The 18,018-nt window shown below is 40.4% G+C and overlaps 1 protein-coding gene across 5 annotated transcripts in view; it reads right to left on the bottom strand.

Annotated features, from left to right (window-relative positions):
* Positions 1 to 16,772, bottom strand: part of RAB5A (RAB5A, member RAS oncogene family) — a 34,802-nt gene extending 18,030 nt beyond the window's left edge. For 3 of the 5 annotated variants that reach the window (XR_014822212.1, XR_014822213.1, XM_021068191.2), the window contains exons 1-2: positions 16,416 to 16,772; positions 12,988 to 13,243 (exon numbers count right to left, since the gene is read on the bottom strand). Coding sequence is in view for 3 of the 5 variants with exons in the window: in XM_021068191.2 (XP_020923850.1) it covers positions 12,988 to 13,150 (163 nt within the window). In the remaining 2 variants the exon portion in view is untranslated. 5 annotated transcript variants of the gene reach the window in all.
* Positions 16,773 to 18,018: the final 1,246 nt, after the last annotated feature.

Raw genomic sequence — 18,018 nt, 5'->3', positions numbered from 1 at the left:
AACAGAAGTCAATGTTTTAACTATTGTATCAGTTACTCTTAAAGGACACCCAACTCTTCTAAGGGAATCCATTAGCCAGGACATAAGCTAGTTATATGCCGCCAGCTGAACAATACCATATCACTATTTTTTTTTTTTTTAGGGCCACACCCCCGGCACATGGAAGTTCCCAGGCTAGGGGTGGAATCAGAGCTGCAGCTGCTGGTCTATGCAACAGCCACAGCAACGCCAGATCCAAGCCGCATCTGCAACCTACACCAACAGCTCACAGCAATGCCAGATCCTTAACCCACTAAGCAGGGCCAGGGACCGAACCTGCATCCTCATGGATACTAGTCAGATTCATTTCTGGTACGCCACAAGGAGAACTCTGTATTAGTATTTTTGATAGTACACTAATGCACATTGCTAACTGTTTTAAAATTAATCTTATGACTTTGAACTTAATTAGTAGTAAGTTAATACCCCAAACCCAATCACCCTAAAATGATTTGATAAAACTAGTATCTGAAACTTCAAGACTGAGAATCTGTGGTTACCACATCAAGAGCACAATCTTGGTGAGTCTTTTTTTTTTTTTTTTTTTTTTGTCTTTTGTCTTTTTGTTGTTGTTGCTATTTCTTGGGCCGCTCCCGAGGCATATGGAGGTTCCCAGGCTAGGGGTTGAATCGGAGCTGTAGCCACCGGCCTACGCCAGAGCCACAGCAACGTGGGATCTGAGCCGCGTCTGCAACCTACACCACAGCTCACGGCAACGCTGGATCGTTAACCCACTGAGCAAGGGGCAGGGACCGAACCCGCAACCTCATGGTTCCTAGTCGGATTCGTTAACCACTGCGCCACGACGGGAACTCCTTGGTGAGTCTTTATTCATCAGACTGGATTTATACAACAATGATGTAACCAAATACTAAATTGGAAAGTGGAATGAAAGCACACATTACAAAGAGAAAAGATGTAGAAATGAAAGAAAGTGGAGAGGTTGTTACAAGCTATTAACTAGTATCAGACAACTGCTCCCCAAAAAATATCAAGAGAAAAAATTAATGAAATTAACTTAGCTTTAAGGGAAATATTATCTCTGGACAATAGAAAGTTTGTTAAACAGTTTAAACAGTACTTTTAAAAAGCCATATTATGTGCAAGGAAAGATGATTTCTGGAGCCTAGAAGTCGCCACTCCATCCTGACAAATGAAAAAAGCTGAAGAAACTGAAAAATCAATAGTTGTTTTCATACCTGAGAAAGAAGTGAGGTCACAGGGCAATCTGCTTCTCTCAAATTGGAGAGACAAGACAGGTGGATGGAGAAAACATCACCTGAGAGCAGAAACTTAAGGAAACCAAAGCTGTTGTAAGAAATCAAACTGTAATTGACAAAAATGCTGGACGTTAGGTACAGACAAGTTCGAGTAAAAAACTCCAAGGGAACCTAGCAGCCATGGTGGGGGGTGGGTTGGGGTGGAGGGGGGCAGGTGTCTGCCATGTGGCAACCACACTTTTGTTAGTTTTACCTCCAGGAACTTGACCAGGGTCTCACAGTAAATATCAGAGAAAAACTCCCTCCTGCTTCTTTGCAAGATGAGGGGAAAAGGAACCATCCTGAAATAAAGCAAATTACCTGGTTCTTAAAGCCTATCCCCCCCATGAGAAACTAGTTAGTCTGAGTACAGCCTGCTGGAGTTATTATCAGATTCTGACATGGGAGAAGAAATATCCAAATCAAGCCAGTTCCATCCTTCCATGTGGGAAAAGGAAAATGTCTAATTCTAGCCCCCGCTTCTAGCTGGCCCGTCTTATCGAAGAGGGGAAAGAAAAAAACTGATGAACATTTACTTGTTTGAAGTTCACTGTTCAGACAAACAGGCTTATTAAAAGACTTAATGAAAGGTCTGTAGAATGGTTCCCCTCCCTCCACAACTCTCTACCACACTACTAATGGCCTACTTACGAAGTCGCTACTACCCACTGTATCATATTCAGCCAGCAAGGAAAAAAAAAAAAATAGCATGGTAGAGATGTTGGAATTATTGCACTGGGAATTTAAAACAATAGGATTAATGTGTTAAGAACCCTAACAGTAAAGACAGACTGCAAGAACAGATTGGCAATGTCAGCAGAGAGATGGAAATCTTAAGAATCTCCTAGGAGTTCCCATCGTGGTGTAGCATAAACAAATCAGACTAGGAACCATGAGGTTGCGGGTCTGATCCCTGGCCTTGCTCAGTGGGTTAAGGATCTGGCATTGCCATGAGCTGTGGTGTAGTCACAGACTCGGCCTGGACCTGGCATTGCTGTGGCTGTGGTGTAGGCCAGCAGCTACATCTCTGATTTGACCCCTAGCCTGAGAAACTCCACATGCCATGGGTGTGGCCCTAAAAGGACAGGGGAAAAAAAAAAAATCTCCTAAATTGCCAGAGATCAAAAACACCGTAAGAGGAGTCTCATTGTGGCTCAGCAGAAACGCATCTGGACTAACCTCCGTGAGGACATGGGTTCAATCCCTGGCCTTGCTCAGTGGGTTGGGGATCTGGCGTTGCTGTGGCTGGGATGCAGGCCAGTGGCTACAGCTCTGATTCAACCCCTAGCCTGGGAACCTCCCTGTGCCATAGATGCGGCCCTTAAAAAAAAAAAACCCACAAACAAACCCACCATAATAGAAATAAAGAATGCCTTTGATGGACTTAATACAAGACTGGACATGGCTTAGGAAAGAATCTCAGACCTTGATGTTCATCAACAGAAACCCCCAAAACTAAAATATAAAGAGAACAAAGACTGAAAAAACACAGAACAGAATATACAAAGACTGAGACTACAAAAGGTATAATATTCTGTGAATACTATAAGAAAAGAATAGAATATTTGAAACAATAAAGACTGAGAATTTCCTCCAATTAAGGTCAGAAACCAAATCATAGATCCAGGAAGGTCAGAGAACACTGAAAAATCTACACCGAGGTATTTCATTTTCAGACTACAAAAAAAATCAAAGATAATGTGCAAGAATAGTGCCCAGGCTATTTTACAAAGGAGCTTCTTTCCCCTTTCTCCTTAGTGATATCCCTTTCCAATTTGGTTCAAGAACTTAGCATTTAATACATGCTTCCCAGACCTCAAGGAAATGTATGTACCAAACCCTTAAAATATTACTGGCCTTGAAGTGACTTTTTAAAGTTTGGCAATAAACCTATTCACTACGTGAGCTTAAAATAAAAGCTAATATCTGAGAATTCAACAATATAAAAATGGAAAAGGGCAAGCTAAGTAGAGTAAAGAGAGAGAGAAGATGAACCCCCAGAGTAACGGTTATAGGAAATCTGCAATCCCAGAATATAATTATCTATGCCAAGAAAGGTCCAAAGTAACTGGGATTATCTATCTCTAAGAGAAGAAAAAAGTGATAAACAAAACCTGGAATCCTTCTAATCCCATAATCGTTAGATAAAATTACTCTGGTTCAATAGCCACATCTAGAAATTGAGTTTGGAAGGTGGACAAATTCAAGAAAACATCCACTATTAGATGATTACCCAAAACAGCGAACAAAAATGCAAATATTAAACGTCCAACAATAGGGAGTCCCCTGGTGGCCTAGTGATTAGAACTTGGTGCTTTCACCTCAGCTTCAATCCCTGGTCTGGGAACTGAGATCTCACATCAAGCTGCTGCATGCTACAGCCAAAAAAATGAAAGCCAACAATAAAGGTATCGTCAAAAAAATAGGCACTTACTAGTTACTAAAATAATTATAAATGCAATACAGAGAAATTGAATATTGACATTAATAAATTAAACAATACAAAAGAGTATGACTTTTACAAATGAATCTATATAAAAATTTCATGAAGGTATAAATAGTTCACAGAAAATGGAAATACAACAAGCTCTAAAAATATAAGATGCTTGACTTCACTCCTATTATGGGAAAATGTACATTAAAAAAAAAGCAGGAGTTCCCGTCGTGGCGCAGTGGTTAACGAATCCGACTAGGAACCATGAGGTTGCGGATTCGGTCCCTGCCCTTGCTCAGTGGGTTAACGATCCAGCGTTGCTGTGAGCTGTGGTGTAGGTTGCAGACGCGGCTCGGATCCCGCGTTGCTGTGGCTCTGGCGTAGGCCAGTGGCTACAGCTCCGATTCAACCCCTAGCCTGGGAACCTCCATATGCCTCGGGAGCGGCCCAAGAAATAGCAACAACAACAACAACAAAAGACAAAAGACAAAAAAAAAAAAAGCAGAGATCAATGTACGTAAGAATGGCAAAAATCTACAAGTGTGACACTACCATGAGTTAGTAAAATAGGGTAACAGGAATTCCTTGTATTGATGGTCGGAGGGCAATGTAGAAAAATTTATCAGAACTACAAAAGTATATAACCTCTGACACAGAGATCAACATCAAGGAGTTTATGTAACAGAAATACTTGGAATATGTAAGAAATAACTATAAACTAAATTATTCACTCCAGGACAATTAATATACAAAAATATATAGAACAACGAGCAAATCTGAAAACTAAAACTGATTAAACATATTGACAAGACCCATTTAAAGGACTACTGATACAACCAAGAAAAATGAGGTTGATCTTCATACAAGATCCCCTGTACATTCTTTCTACAACACTGATGTTCTTTACTCAAATCTGTGCAAGCCTTTGACTAGAACATAAATGATGCTATGTGACTTCTAGGGAGAGGTCATAAAAAGCCACCCAGCCTTTTTTTGCCTGTTATTTTTGGGACACTGATGTTTGAACCCAGCCATCATGCTGTGAGGAAACCCAAACCAGGTGGCAAGGCCACATACATACGTTCTGGCTGACAGCCCGAGCTGAGGTCCCAACCAATAGCCAGAATGAGCTGCCAGGTAAGTTGAAATGATTCTAGCCCCAACACTAACTGCCACTCATCAGAAAAATCACCGAAGCCCATTCAACCCCCAGAACCAAAAGAGATAATAACTGTTTTAAATGACTATGCTTTAAAGTCATCTGTTGCTCAGCAACAGATAAATGGGACAGTATTAAAGTAAAAAATGAAAGGAATATTATAGTAGATCTGATGATTCAAACTACACAAAAAGGAGGAAATACATAGACTGGAGTGTAACAGGATAACTTTGCAAGGATCTACAACAAATTAATACTACCTCTGGGAAAAAGAACTAAATGGTAGAAGATGGGAGACTTTGTGTAAACCATTTGAATTAAGACTCACAAGAATAAGTTAATGAAATAATAAAAATGTAATATATGTGGATAGCATAAAAAAGAACATAGTGGTGCCCATTTTGGAATATAAATGATTTGAATTTCTATTTAAAAATATTTTCACATTTTCCTAATAAATTGATATATAAGGCAGTCTGTCTCTGTCCAGCACTACACAGTTTATAAAAAAATGTTTATGTCACGCATACCCTAACTCTAAACTTTATCAATTCCAGAATACAGGTGGCACACTGAAGAAAGATCTTTAGTTCCAGCTGTCACTTAGTTGCAAAATCTAAGGCAAATCACTTTTCTTGCCTCAGTTTCCTCATCTATAAAACTAGTCTTCAGTGTTCTCACTGGGGTGCAGCAGGTTAAGGATCCAGTGTTGCCACAGCTGTGGCCTAAGTCTCAGTGGCGGACTGGATTTGATCCCTGGCCTGGGAACTTCCGTAATACCAAGGATGAGGATGAAAAAGAACAAAAAAAGCTAATATTTCCTCATATAGCCATGGTAAAGTCCAGACAAGATTTGTGAGAATGCTATATAAGTTCTATTAACTGCATCATATAGCATGTAACTACTTAAAAAATGTGTTACAAGCTATCTTAAAACCACCCTGGGAGTTCCCCTTGTGGTACAGCAGAAATGAACCAGACTAGGAAACATGAGGTTGCAGGTTTGATCCTTGGCCTCGCTCAGTGGGTTAAGGATCTGGCATTGCTGTGAGCTGTGGTGTGGGTCACAGACACAGCTCATATCTGGTGCTGCTGTGGCTGTGGCGTAGGCCAGTAGCTGTAGCTCCAACTGGACTCCTAACCTGGGGTCTCCATATGCCGCAAGCTCAGCTCTAAAAAGCAAAAAAAAAAAAAAAAAAAAAAAAAAAGGAGTTCCTGTCATGGCGCAGTGGTTAACGAGTCCGACTAGGAACCATGGGGTTGTGGGTTCGATCCCTGGCCTGTCTCAGTGGGTTAAGGATCCAGCGTTGCTGTGAGCTGTGGTGTAGGTTGCAGACAAGGTTTGGATCCTGCATTGCTGTGGCTCTGGCATAGGCCAGTGGCTGCGGCTCTGATTCGACCCCTAGCCTGGGAACTTCCACATGCCGCGGGAGCGGCCCTAGAAAAGGCAAAAAAAAAAAAAAAGGCTCATGTTTAATAACAGTCTTTCAATGATGACTCCAAATTATATTATCCTACAGTTAATTAATTCACCACACATCACAAGGAAGATTACGTATAAGTAACATCACATTACTATGGTGTAAGACCCAAAAGGGAGAAAGGTCAACTTTGATTTCTTTTTTTTTTTGGTCTTTCTGCTATTTCTTTGGGCCGCTCCTGTGGCACATGGAGGTTCCCAGGCTAAGGGTCGAATCAGAGCCGCAGCCACTGGCCTACGCCAGAGCCATAGCAACAGGGGATCCGAGCCACGTCTGCAACCTACACCACAGCTCACGGCAACGCTGGATCGTTAACCCACTGAGCAAGGGCAGGGACCGAACCCGCAACCTCATGGTTCCTAGTCGGATTCGTTAACCACTGCGCCACGACGGGAACTCCTCAACTTTGATTTCTAGTACTTAAAACAGTGTTAGGAGCTTGGTAATTTTGTTAAGTATAAATTTTAGAGAAGCTTGATAATCTTATTTCCTAGAATATAAGAAAATAAAAGCAGTATATTAGGGAATCAATAGAGGCAATTTACCATAGTTACAGCTAATTGGCAAAATTATTCTACCAAACAGCTCTGCTGCTTCAACAACACCAAAAGGCATCAATGAATTAACTAATACAGGACAAAAACAGATGTTCATGATCTCAAATTGTGAAATAAATTTTAAGAGGAGAAAGAAAAAGGCTTAATTGTATTGACTGTATTGTTAAATACGGAGGAGTGTAAACACTTAAAAAAGTCTCCTCTAGAAGAATCCCCTCATTTTATAAACGTGTTAACAGGGCTGTCTGTAAAAGGATGCCAGAAATGAAGCCAAGTTTACTGGCTCCTGATTCACAGCAATGTTTAAGAAGTCACATATGATAACATTTTAAACTGGGGCAGTGGAGAATAACTGTTGTTAAGACTATTAAAATTTTTTAGGTCACAACTGGTACAAACACATAATACCAAATCTTTACCAACTTCTCTGAGTAATACAACCTATCTCAAATATTGAATATGCACTTTCTAGAAGGAAATGTTACGCATAAAGATATTTTTCTGTCACTTGAAACCAAAAGACTGATTTCCACAATTTTTAACTAAAACTGTAGCACAAAGTGAGTATTTCAAAAACCATTTTTTAATGAATGGTAAAGCATATGCTGTTGGTTCTCTAGGTCTTCTGTCTTTCTTAAAAGTGCTTTTAACTCACACAAAAGATAAGGGAAGTAAATGAACAAATTACAATCACACAAGTCTTCCTGAAAGTTAACAAGCGAAGGGCAAGAGAAAAACGCTTACAGGAAAAACATGAGTTATTCAGATTTAAATTTTCTAGCTGGCTTTAACTTCTCAGCTTAGGAAGCAATTTTAGTATCTGCATACATTTATTTAGTATTTTATTTAACTGTGTAATTTCTCCTTCTGAGAAAACTTCCACGAATAAATTAGCTGATGTGGGCACCAGGCTTTTAATGTAAGATACATGACTAACAACTTTAGTAACAACCAATAAATTGGTGGTAAAGCAGTAGGAATCTACCATACAGAACTTAAACTTAGTTGTATACATTCATGCTATCTACTTGAAAGAATGTGCAAAAACTCCATTTTTAGGAAGGTTCAAATTTAGGAAGTCCTTGTTCATACTGTTTTTTTCATCTTATTTGTTCCTCTACTTTTTAATGAGAAACTCTATCTTCCAAGAGAAGAAAATCTGGACATAAAATTCTATTAACACTGTTGAATCCTAAATCAAATGCTATGTACTAGGTGGAACAGTGATGATTCTAAAATAATGTCATGTCATGACAATACAACAAAAATATCAAGTGACAAAAGTGATTCAGCAAAAAGTCCTGGTGGTAGTGGTAAGAGCGAACACTTACAATAAGCAATTTACTCTGCTAGGCATTGTGCCAATAAGTGTATATGTACTTTCAACTTAATCCTTACCAAAAAAACCTTTCAAGTTAGATATTATTATTTCCACTTCATGTTAAGAGGAAAATAAATCAGGGTATGACTTGCCTAAGATGATGCAGCTGGTATGTGCTAGAGCTAAAACTTTATATCAAACAATGTGGATACACAGTCCGGCCCCTGACCACTCCGCTTTCTTAACCCCAATGTTTAACTCTCAACAAAGTCCAGGCCAGAAATCGGTAGGGTAAGGTAAAAAAGACTGTTAATGATAACTTTGAAACCAATCTTGTTTTCCTTAATTTTAATAATTTCCCATTAGATGTTTTTATCTGAATAGAAAAACAAGTCCTGGTAACCTCTTAGAAGATATTGGACAGATGCTAAATAACGAATAAACTCTGTTCTTCCAGTAAAAACTCTGAAATAATTATTTTAGACATTATCTACTTAAGTTTAGTAATTGCTGAAAGTAGCTTTAAAAGAAGGCCCTGGAGGGAGTTCTTGCTATGGCACAGTGAGGTAAAGGATCAGAAAAGAAAAACAATTATTCCATTTGTGGGAAAACATTAATGAGTATGTACTGTAAATGTAATAATGACTACTCAGAACACAGAAAGCAGAGGTTCTCAAACTTTGGCATGTATTAGAATCACATGGAAGAACTAGTTAGATTACTTGGCCCCACTCCAGCATTCTGACTCAATATAGGAATTTGTACTTCTAACATGTTCCCAGGTCTCAGATGTTTCTGGAACAGGGAATACTTTTTTTGTTTTTTGTCTTTTTAGGGCTGCACCCGAGGCATTTGCAAGTTCCCAAGCTAGGGGTCGAATTGGAGCTGTAGCCACTGAACTCACTGAGCGGGGCCAGAGATCAAACCCAATACTAGCTGGGTTCGTTACTGCTGAGCCACAAAGGGAACCCCAGAAATACTCTTTGAGAACAAGTGCTTGAAACTAAAGCTTAAAAGTTACAGTACCAGCAAGAGGAATGTTGTTGTTATTCTCACAGACAGTTCCATAACCTAAACTTTAGAGTAAGGCATATCTTTGATAACTGTGGCACATATGAAATTAAACTGGGATATCAAACATTTATCTCTCAAAAGAAAAAAAGGGCTTAACGACTGCATGCTTTTTCACTCTATATTCTAAACTTGCTCTAATTTAACCAGAGGATCAACTTATTTATACATATCATATCATGTAAAAGTCTTTTTTTTTTTTTTTTTTTTGTCTTTTTAGGGCAACACCCAAGGCATATGAAGCTCCCAGGCTAGGGTTCCTGTACTACGCCACAGCTCACAGCAAGGCCAGATCCTTAACCCACTGAGCAAGGCCAGGGATCAAACCTGCATCCTCATGGATACTAGTCGGGTTCATTACTGCTGGGCCACAAAAGGAAATCCTGGAAATCTTTAAAGTCTTTAGGTGTTCAAGGTGTTAAGTGAAAAATGGCCAGCCCTATCATCCAACAAGTATTTACTGAAGAGCTATTGAGCCTCCAGAAGAGATAACAAGGAAGACAACCCTATGAAACTAATGCTCCCTGCTAACCTTCTGGAGTAGTCTTAGACAAATAATGGGACCATAAATGTCATGCAGACTTAAAAGTTCCCAGGCAAGGGATCAAACAACCAGAGTAACAACACATATCAGGGAACTCCCGGACACTAAACCCCTACAAATAATTGAGAACCCCCTGAAGTGCTAAACCCTAACTATCTCATTATGACTGCTATACAGTTAAGAGGCAGGGGCATAGGGTACAGTGAGATGGTACAATGAGACCACATGGATTCTTAAATTAAGCTATCATATTTAGAAAGAACCACAAAAACCACAGAGGAAACCTTGATATTCTTGATGAACATAAGGTTCTAGAATACACAAATCCAAGAGTGCAGTATATGATTTCCACCTGACAACATGATTAAACAGAGATGAAAATTTTAAGTGAGCTCTTCAGACCACAACTAATGTTACTAGATACAGTTAAGTAAAAAGTAAAGAGCAAATGAAATGTAAAACATCTGGCCAGATTCATTTTTAAATAATTCCTATCACACATCAAGCAAAACAAAAATACATATTACCCACAAGTTATAGACATAGCTCAAACTCTGAAATTCTTAAATGCTTACAATCTTCTCTAGTCCTTAACAGTGAAGAGTTGCTAGCAAAGAGCCTAAAACAGTGCTCACTTTGTAAATAAATCAAATCAATATGTCTTATACCTTACACAGTATTATGCCAATTATATCTCAAAAACAAACAAAAAACCAAGGCTCACAGCTGTTATCATGACACTATCATCATACCTCCTGAAGGTATTAATATGTGGTCAACATAGTGAACAAATATCCAACAACCATTAACATAGAAATTTGGATATAAATTTCTTTTAAAGTTGGTTTAAAAAGTCAGACTCAATCTGTACAAGTAGAAAATATTAGGGAAGTTTTGTGTTAGAATGAAAACCTCTGACAGTCTCCTAATGAAATGTAGACACTCTAATTGATATTAAATGGAAATGGAGATTATATATATGTATGTATAGATTCCAACTATCTCATTATACACCCCCCCAACACACATATCAGAGGATATGAGTATTTTTGTGATGATGCATTGATAAGGAGTTAAACTTTTCTTTTAAATGTCTTTCTTGAGAAGTCATTAGGAAAAAATATACTTAGAAGATAATTTGGGAGTATCCAAAACAAAAACAAAAATTCTAATGTAGGTTCCTGCATAGTTTCCCAGGAATTGAATTGTTTACTATAGTACTTCGGTGTTTTATTATTTTAGTATGTACTATGAAGCAAGGAGGTAAGCACATAGCAAGTCTCAAACATATCTGGTCTGGGTATTTAGCCTATAGTGCATATGAACTTTGGAAAATGCTGCAATTGACAATCACTTGCCAAGAAACAGTTATAATAACTAATTTGTTGCACCAGTTTAAGGTGGTAGATATAACCTTAAGGTCTTTAAAACTCTTTCCACTATAAGGGCTAGATAGCTTTGGCCCAATCTGTTTTCTGAAGGAGACTAAAGCTTGTGAAGTAATATTTCATTACGAAAACAGATATATATATATATGTACACACAACTGTATTACCAAAGAAATCACAAAGAATGTGTGATATGCTGTTCATTATAATTTTTTAAAATATCAAGATTTCTGACTCAAAATAAAAGTTGTGCCATATGGACTATATATATTTTTAATGCTCATCTACTATAAAAACAAACTAAACGGGGATCACACGGCAATGGGATATACAAATGCAGGGGGTTGACAGCCACTATTATACTGCTGAATCTAGGGGAAACACCACTTATCTGGTATATTTTTCTATATGTAGGGAAAAGCCAGGAGACAGCAGAGTTCTATAATTTATCTTACTGGGAAGATCTGAAACTATAAATTCTCAAGCATTACGTACTTGAGAACATACATTCAATGCACAGCATAAAGTTATGTTTCTGAGATATGGACTCCAAAGAGTTGCTATATGCCCATGGCTATCTGTCTTAATGTATTTCAAAAGTCTGATTTTTTAAAAAGTATGAAGTATATTCATGAACACCTGAAAAAATATAGTACTGCTTAATTACACATCCCTTCCTTACAAAATATTGTAAGTCTTAAAACTGTGTTTCTTCGGACATCATCTAATTCAAAAGCATCATTTGACAGATGAGTCTCGAGGCCAAATGAGACTATTCTGCACTGCTATATACAGTTGTGTATTTCTTTGGTTACACTCTAACTTCTTGTCTTCTACTGACAATGCTGCACTGTGAATTGTCTCCTCTTTGTCTTGCATTTCCCTCTCCCCTCACCTCAGTCTAGCTACAACCACCTCTTTCCCCTCTTCTTTCATCTTTCTTTCCAGGCCCCACTTCCCTTTCAGTCTGTCTCCATCGATCACTTTTTCTCTTCCCTTGCCCTAGAATTCTTAAACGGGTTTAATAAAATTTAATTAATTTTACAAATAATTGTAACTTATAAATAGTCCATTTAGAATTAGAATTTTAACACTGACTTTTACTATTTTCACTATTTATTCTTTTTTTTCTTCTTCTTCTTGTGTTTTTGCCTTTTCTAGGGCTACTCCTGCAGCACATGGAGTTTCCAGGTTAGGGGTCTCATTGGAGCTGTAGCTGCGGGCCTACACCAGAGCCACAGCAATGTGGGATCCAAGCAACGTCTGAGACCTACACCACAGCTCATGGCAACGCCATATCCTTAACCCACTGAGCAAGGCCAGGGATCGAACCCGAAACCTCATGGTTCCTAGTCAGATTTGTTAACCACTGCCCCACGACGTGAACTCCTATTTTCACTATTTATTCTAAAGACAATATAATTCAGCATAAACGTATTAATCTGAAGAAGCTTCTAATCATTATCTAGAAAAACAACAGATCAAATCCTACACTTGTAAAACTGATTCTACTCATGTCTGCATCTATATTTTAGTTTCCATACAACCATCCCATGGATAACCAGGAACTCAAATATTAAAAAACATTAATAAAAATCAAGTCATAAAGCTTGAGTCTGCTGAACAGGTCTTTTCTTCACTGTGATCTATTTAGGTACTCATCATCTTACTGCAAAATTTTATTTGTCAATGTATGATTCAATTAAATTAAGAAAGGATAAAAGAAAATCTCACCCCCAATGGTACTCTCTTGAAATTCATGAAATTGGCCCTTCACAAAACGAAGCACTAGGCTTGATTTGCCAACAGCAGACTCTCCCAGAAGTACTAGTTTAAACTGGCATATTTTATTTCCAGTATTTGGCCCGTTGGGTCTTGTTGCTCCTCGATTAGCCATGTCCAAATGTGAAACAAGTCCCTAACTTCAGTCTCTTATATGAACTTCCAGGATGCAAGGTGACAATTTTTTTCTTTCTGGAGGTAAAGAAACCTAAAAAGAAACAAATATTAAGTAATTAAATATACAAATCAGCAAAACAAATCTAATTATTAATCACTGTAGTAAATTTTGGCTATATTATTGTATGACAATTATAACCTTTACTGAACACTGAATGCCATTTACTTTAATTCTCTCCCTTTGTTAAGAAAATAGTGTAGGAGTTCCCTTGCAGTGCAGCAGGTTAAAGATCCGGTATTGTCACTGCAGCAGCTTGGGCTGCTGCTGTGGCATGGAATTGATCCCTGGCCTGGGAACTTCCACAAGCTGTGGAGGTGCAGTCAAAAAGAAAAAAGAAAAGAATGAAAAGAAAATAATGCAAAGGCATAAGGTCTGAGCCTAAAATTTTCAAGTCTCTAAAAAAATTTTAAAGCTAACCTTTCTTAAAGACTCAACTTTGTGTCCAATGGTTTTAAGTACTTAATACTGCCATTCAACAATCCCATAAAGTTGACTATTACAATCTTTAAAAATGAGGAAAAGAGGCACAGAGAGGTTGAGTAACTTGACTGAGGTCATATAGTTACTGTGACAGAGCTTCAACAGAACTGAGTTTCGAACCCAGGCAACCTGAGAGATGACTCAAGAATTCAGGTTCTGGAACTACACTTAGGTTAAAAGTTTTAAGTAAAATTCTAGAACACAGTTAAGATCTCAATAAATGTTGACCATCATTATTTGAAGATTAAACGGCACTTTTTTTTTTTGTTTTAATGGTACATTTTTTTGTTTAATTAACTCTGGAGCAACAAATATTCTAAGTCTCTCAGGTTTGTGTGGCTGGTGGCTAAAGGACTTAAACCTGTTTTCTCATGTGCTCAGGTACATCATACATGCAAGTATTAACAGTAGTTCTCTAAATGGTGAGCTCATCGGTGTCTTATTTGCTTATACTTTTTTGTAGTTTTGAGGCTAACAATTAAAGGTGTCATTACTTTCTACTTAACACATTTAGAAAAGCTAGCCTAAAGGGCAACTTATGTGTCTTAACATCTAACAACACTACTTTTCAATCTCAAAAGAATTGGCAAACATTTAAGAACTCTTTTCCAATCTACTCACAAATCAACGATAATAGTTTTATTCATCTTTAATGAAATCTGATCATGTGTTAATAACACTAAATCTGATGATTCTCCTTCTCAAATCACTGTTCTATTTCATTTAGGTACCTCAAAGAAATCTGCCTTACCCATGAAATGAGTTTGTACAAGAATCCCTCCTGACAATGAACTCATTAATAAACATATCTACGAAACAATAAAATCACTTTTTCCTTTTCTAAACGGCAGCTCTGAAAAAGTCCTTATCTTTTAGTAATACATACTGAAATATTTACAAATGAAATAATAGGTCTGAGCTGCTTCCAAACAATGGGGGTGTAACTAAAACAAGACTGGCCATAAGATAACTCAAGCGAGTTATACTATCCTCCCTACTTCTGTATATTTAAAAAAAAATTTTGTAATAAAAATGCTCCAACTCCACATCCATCTTCCCATCACCCTAAAAACGTACCAGATTTGGGGATCTAATCCAGGCTGACTATATCAATTTCTACGGGAGCAAGTTCTTTCATTTCAAAGCCTCCATTTCCAGAATACCTAACTTACAAAGCTGCTGTGAGAATTGAATAAGAAATTAAATAAAAAAAATCTCTAAATCTGTAGTCAACACACAGCAGGGACTGACAACTGCCAAGCCCTTTGATGAAATAATGATCAAATATCACTGAGAATGCCGTGTAGACTGACAATGCACCAACACAATGTCAGCTACTACATACAAGAGCGACTGAAACACTTCCCAACTGTCTGATTACCTACAAAAGACAAACTAAATTACTCATAAAGGACAGCTTGCTCCAAAATTCCATGGTACTTCCAAAATTTCAGGGAAAACATCAGATGCCCACTTAAAAATAAAAAGATTATGATTTAGCTTTGCTCTTCAAGATTTAAAGCTCTGGATTATAGTTGCCCCAAGATTTCAAGAAAAAAATTACTAAATCTAATTATAAATATAGAATCAGCATAACATTAAGATAAAAATTACATTTGGTCGTTTTTGCATTCACTCCTTAAACTCCTGTTTCACAGAAACAAAGATTCTGCATTAAATGAAGTTTAAATGTTCTGAAAATAATTGGTATTCTACAGTTAAAGTTCCTCTGGGTGCTCTCTGATCAGACAGCAAAACTGTATTAATAACAGCAACTAACATTTACTGGGCACTTGTTTTGTGCCAAGCACCAATCCATGAATTATGCTTACAGCAACTCTATGAACTCTTACTACTTCCCCCATTTTATTATATAAGGAATAAAGTTTCTAAGCTGTCCTAAATTATCACAGTGGTGTCCATGTAGTTTTTTTTCTTACTACGTATGTGAAAGGGAGCTAACTGGACACACTGGTTCCACTTAAGCAAAAGGTAAAAACCAAATATACGAATTATGACGATTAGAGCTTAAAAAGTCGGAAAGTCTCGGAGAGGACAACCAGCTTCCCAGAGAGGCGGACTGCAGAGCACGTTTAAAGGGCTCTCTACCAAAGGAGCGGCCTAGTTGTCTCAGGTTCTTTAAAAACTGCGGTTCACCACCTTCTAGAGATGAGACAAGGGTCCCTAGACAGCCTGTCTTCTCGAGCCGCCTCCTTCCTCCATTACCCGGCTAGAAAAGTCCGAGATAGGTGGAGCTCCCCAAATTTACACCTGCTGGAGGCCCCGGTTCCTCCTCCAAGAGCACCTGAGTAACTGACACCAAGCTCCAAAAGGCCTGGGCCGGCCGGCCTTGCCAAACCCCTGCGCCATCTCTTCCATCCTCCGCCCCCGAACCCGGCCAGGCTCTAGCCGGGGAACCCCCCTCACCCCCGGGCTGCCGGGACAGACAGGCAGGCGGAACCGCGGCCTCCGGCCCTCTCTCGCGACGCCATCTTGAGAAAGGAAGGGTGACACCCGTCGCTGCCAAGGCCGGTCCCCAAATTCTAGTCTCCAGAGCTCCTTGAGGGATGCGTCACCGGGGCTGGCGGGTCCAGACACCGGGTTCCGCAGCTCCGGCCCCGGCGCGCGAGTGGGTAAGGGCTGGGGGGTCTCCGAGAAGTAAGGGCGGCAGAAGCCCGCGGGTCACCCGGGGTCCCGACCCGCTCCGGGCAGGCTCGGTTACCTGAGCCCGCAACGCGCGGACCCGCGGCGCCAAAGCTTCCGGCTGCAGGACTCAGGCGTAGTCCGAGAGGAAGCTGAAGCAAAGGCTGAGGCGGCGGCGGCGGCGGCGGCGCGTCTCCTCTGCGCCGCTTCTCTCAGACTGGACGGTGCGGGGCTCGTGCTGCGGTGCCGCCCCCGCCGGGCTCCGTCTCCGCCTCTCTCCGCTCCGCCTTCCTCCCTCCTTTCTCCTCCTCTGCCGCCGCCGGCGCTCGAGTTCCCACTAATTCTTCCTCCTCCCCCCTCCTCCCCTCAGGTCGGCCGCCGGCTCCTTCACGAACCAAAACACAAACACTCCAGTCCCTGCGCGGGAGCCACTTCCGCCGCCCGGCGCCAGCCTCGCCGCCACGTCGCCGCACGTCGCGAACTACGCCCTCACGTCACTTCCTGTCGTGGCCAGTGGGCCCGCTCCATCCTCTTCCCCGCCCCCTCTCATATACCCTGGAACCACGGCAAGGCTGAGGGGCGGGGCGGTCGTGTCACGTGATCCCGCGAGCCACAGGGGCGGGTCCGGCCACAGGCCACCGCCCCTCCCCCCGCTCCCGCCCGGCGCGCGCGGCCCCGCCCTCCCCGGCGCCATTGTTATCTGGGCGGTGGACTGGGGCTCCCCGCTGCCGAAGGCAGGGAGCGGGCAGGAACTACCTTGATGGCTTGCTTTGCTTGCTTTCCGGGGAGTTGGGGAGCGTGTGGGTTCCTTTCTCTCTGCCGACTTGGGGGCGCGGCGAAGTTCCCTCTGTGAATATTAGCTCACAATCCCCTTTAACCTACCCTGCAACACCCCAACTCTGCCGTCCTAGCTAAGGGGCTTTTTTGAGGAGACCTTTCTAACACCGGAGAACCTCCCGACAAGTCCTTGGGGATGGGTGGGTCGGTACGGGCCTGGAAGGGGTACCTACTCCGGGGAGCGGGGGTAGAAAGAGATCCTTAACCTGAAAATTGTCTTTTAGGCGGGGACATTTTTAATAATAACATGCTTTTCTTGAGAACTTACCTATTTTTGGTGGGGAGGGGCAAATTATAAAGTAATAGCTGTTTTTTACCGTTTTCCACCGCAAGTTACTGCACTAAACGCTTTACAGGAATTATCCCATTTTCTGCATACACTGAGGCTTTGTCGTCCGCCACCTGTGTTGGAATATCACCTGCCCAAAGTGGTCTTTGCTGCTGCCTAGCACAGTGCCTGACAGCCAGGAGTCCTAATTCATGGTTGTGGAATTCATAGATGTGCTGTGCCTGTTTTGCAGGTAGAGAATTTGAGGCAGAGATCGTGTAACTTGTACAAAATCGCTGCGGTGTTAGTGATGAAATTGTATTCTAACCTGCAGGCTGGCTCCAGAACCCGAGTTCTTAAGCACGATTCCAGTAAAAGAACTCAAGACTTTGATTAGCCTCCGTTGCAGACCTACTTAAGATGTTTTTGTTCAATCTCATGCAATTTCTGGCAGGGCCTCTGAAAACAGAAGAAAACAAAACAAAATTCATTTTGGATTTGGTAGAACCTTAAATCGATTTTCCCTCAGGATGAGGGCTACTTTTTGACTTTGCTGTTTACCATTTATATCCCGATT

The sequence above is a fragment of the Sus scrofa genome, chromosome 13 (assembly GCF_054392235.1).
Source record: "Sus scrofa isolate SSC_HxYL_T2T_F1_AM1 chromosome 13, Sscrofa_HxYL_maternal_Yorkshire_Landrace_v2.0, whole genome shotgun sequence".
Classification (NCBI taxonomy): Eukaryota; Metazoa; Chordata; class Mammalia; order Artiodactyla; family Suidae; genus Sus; species Sus scrofa.
The sequence above is the reverse complement of the archived record's forward strand: the minus strand, read 5'-3'. Positions and strand labels throughout refer to the sequence as shown.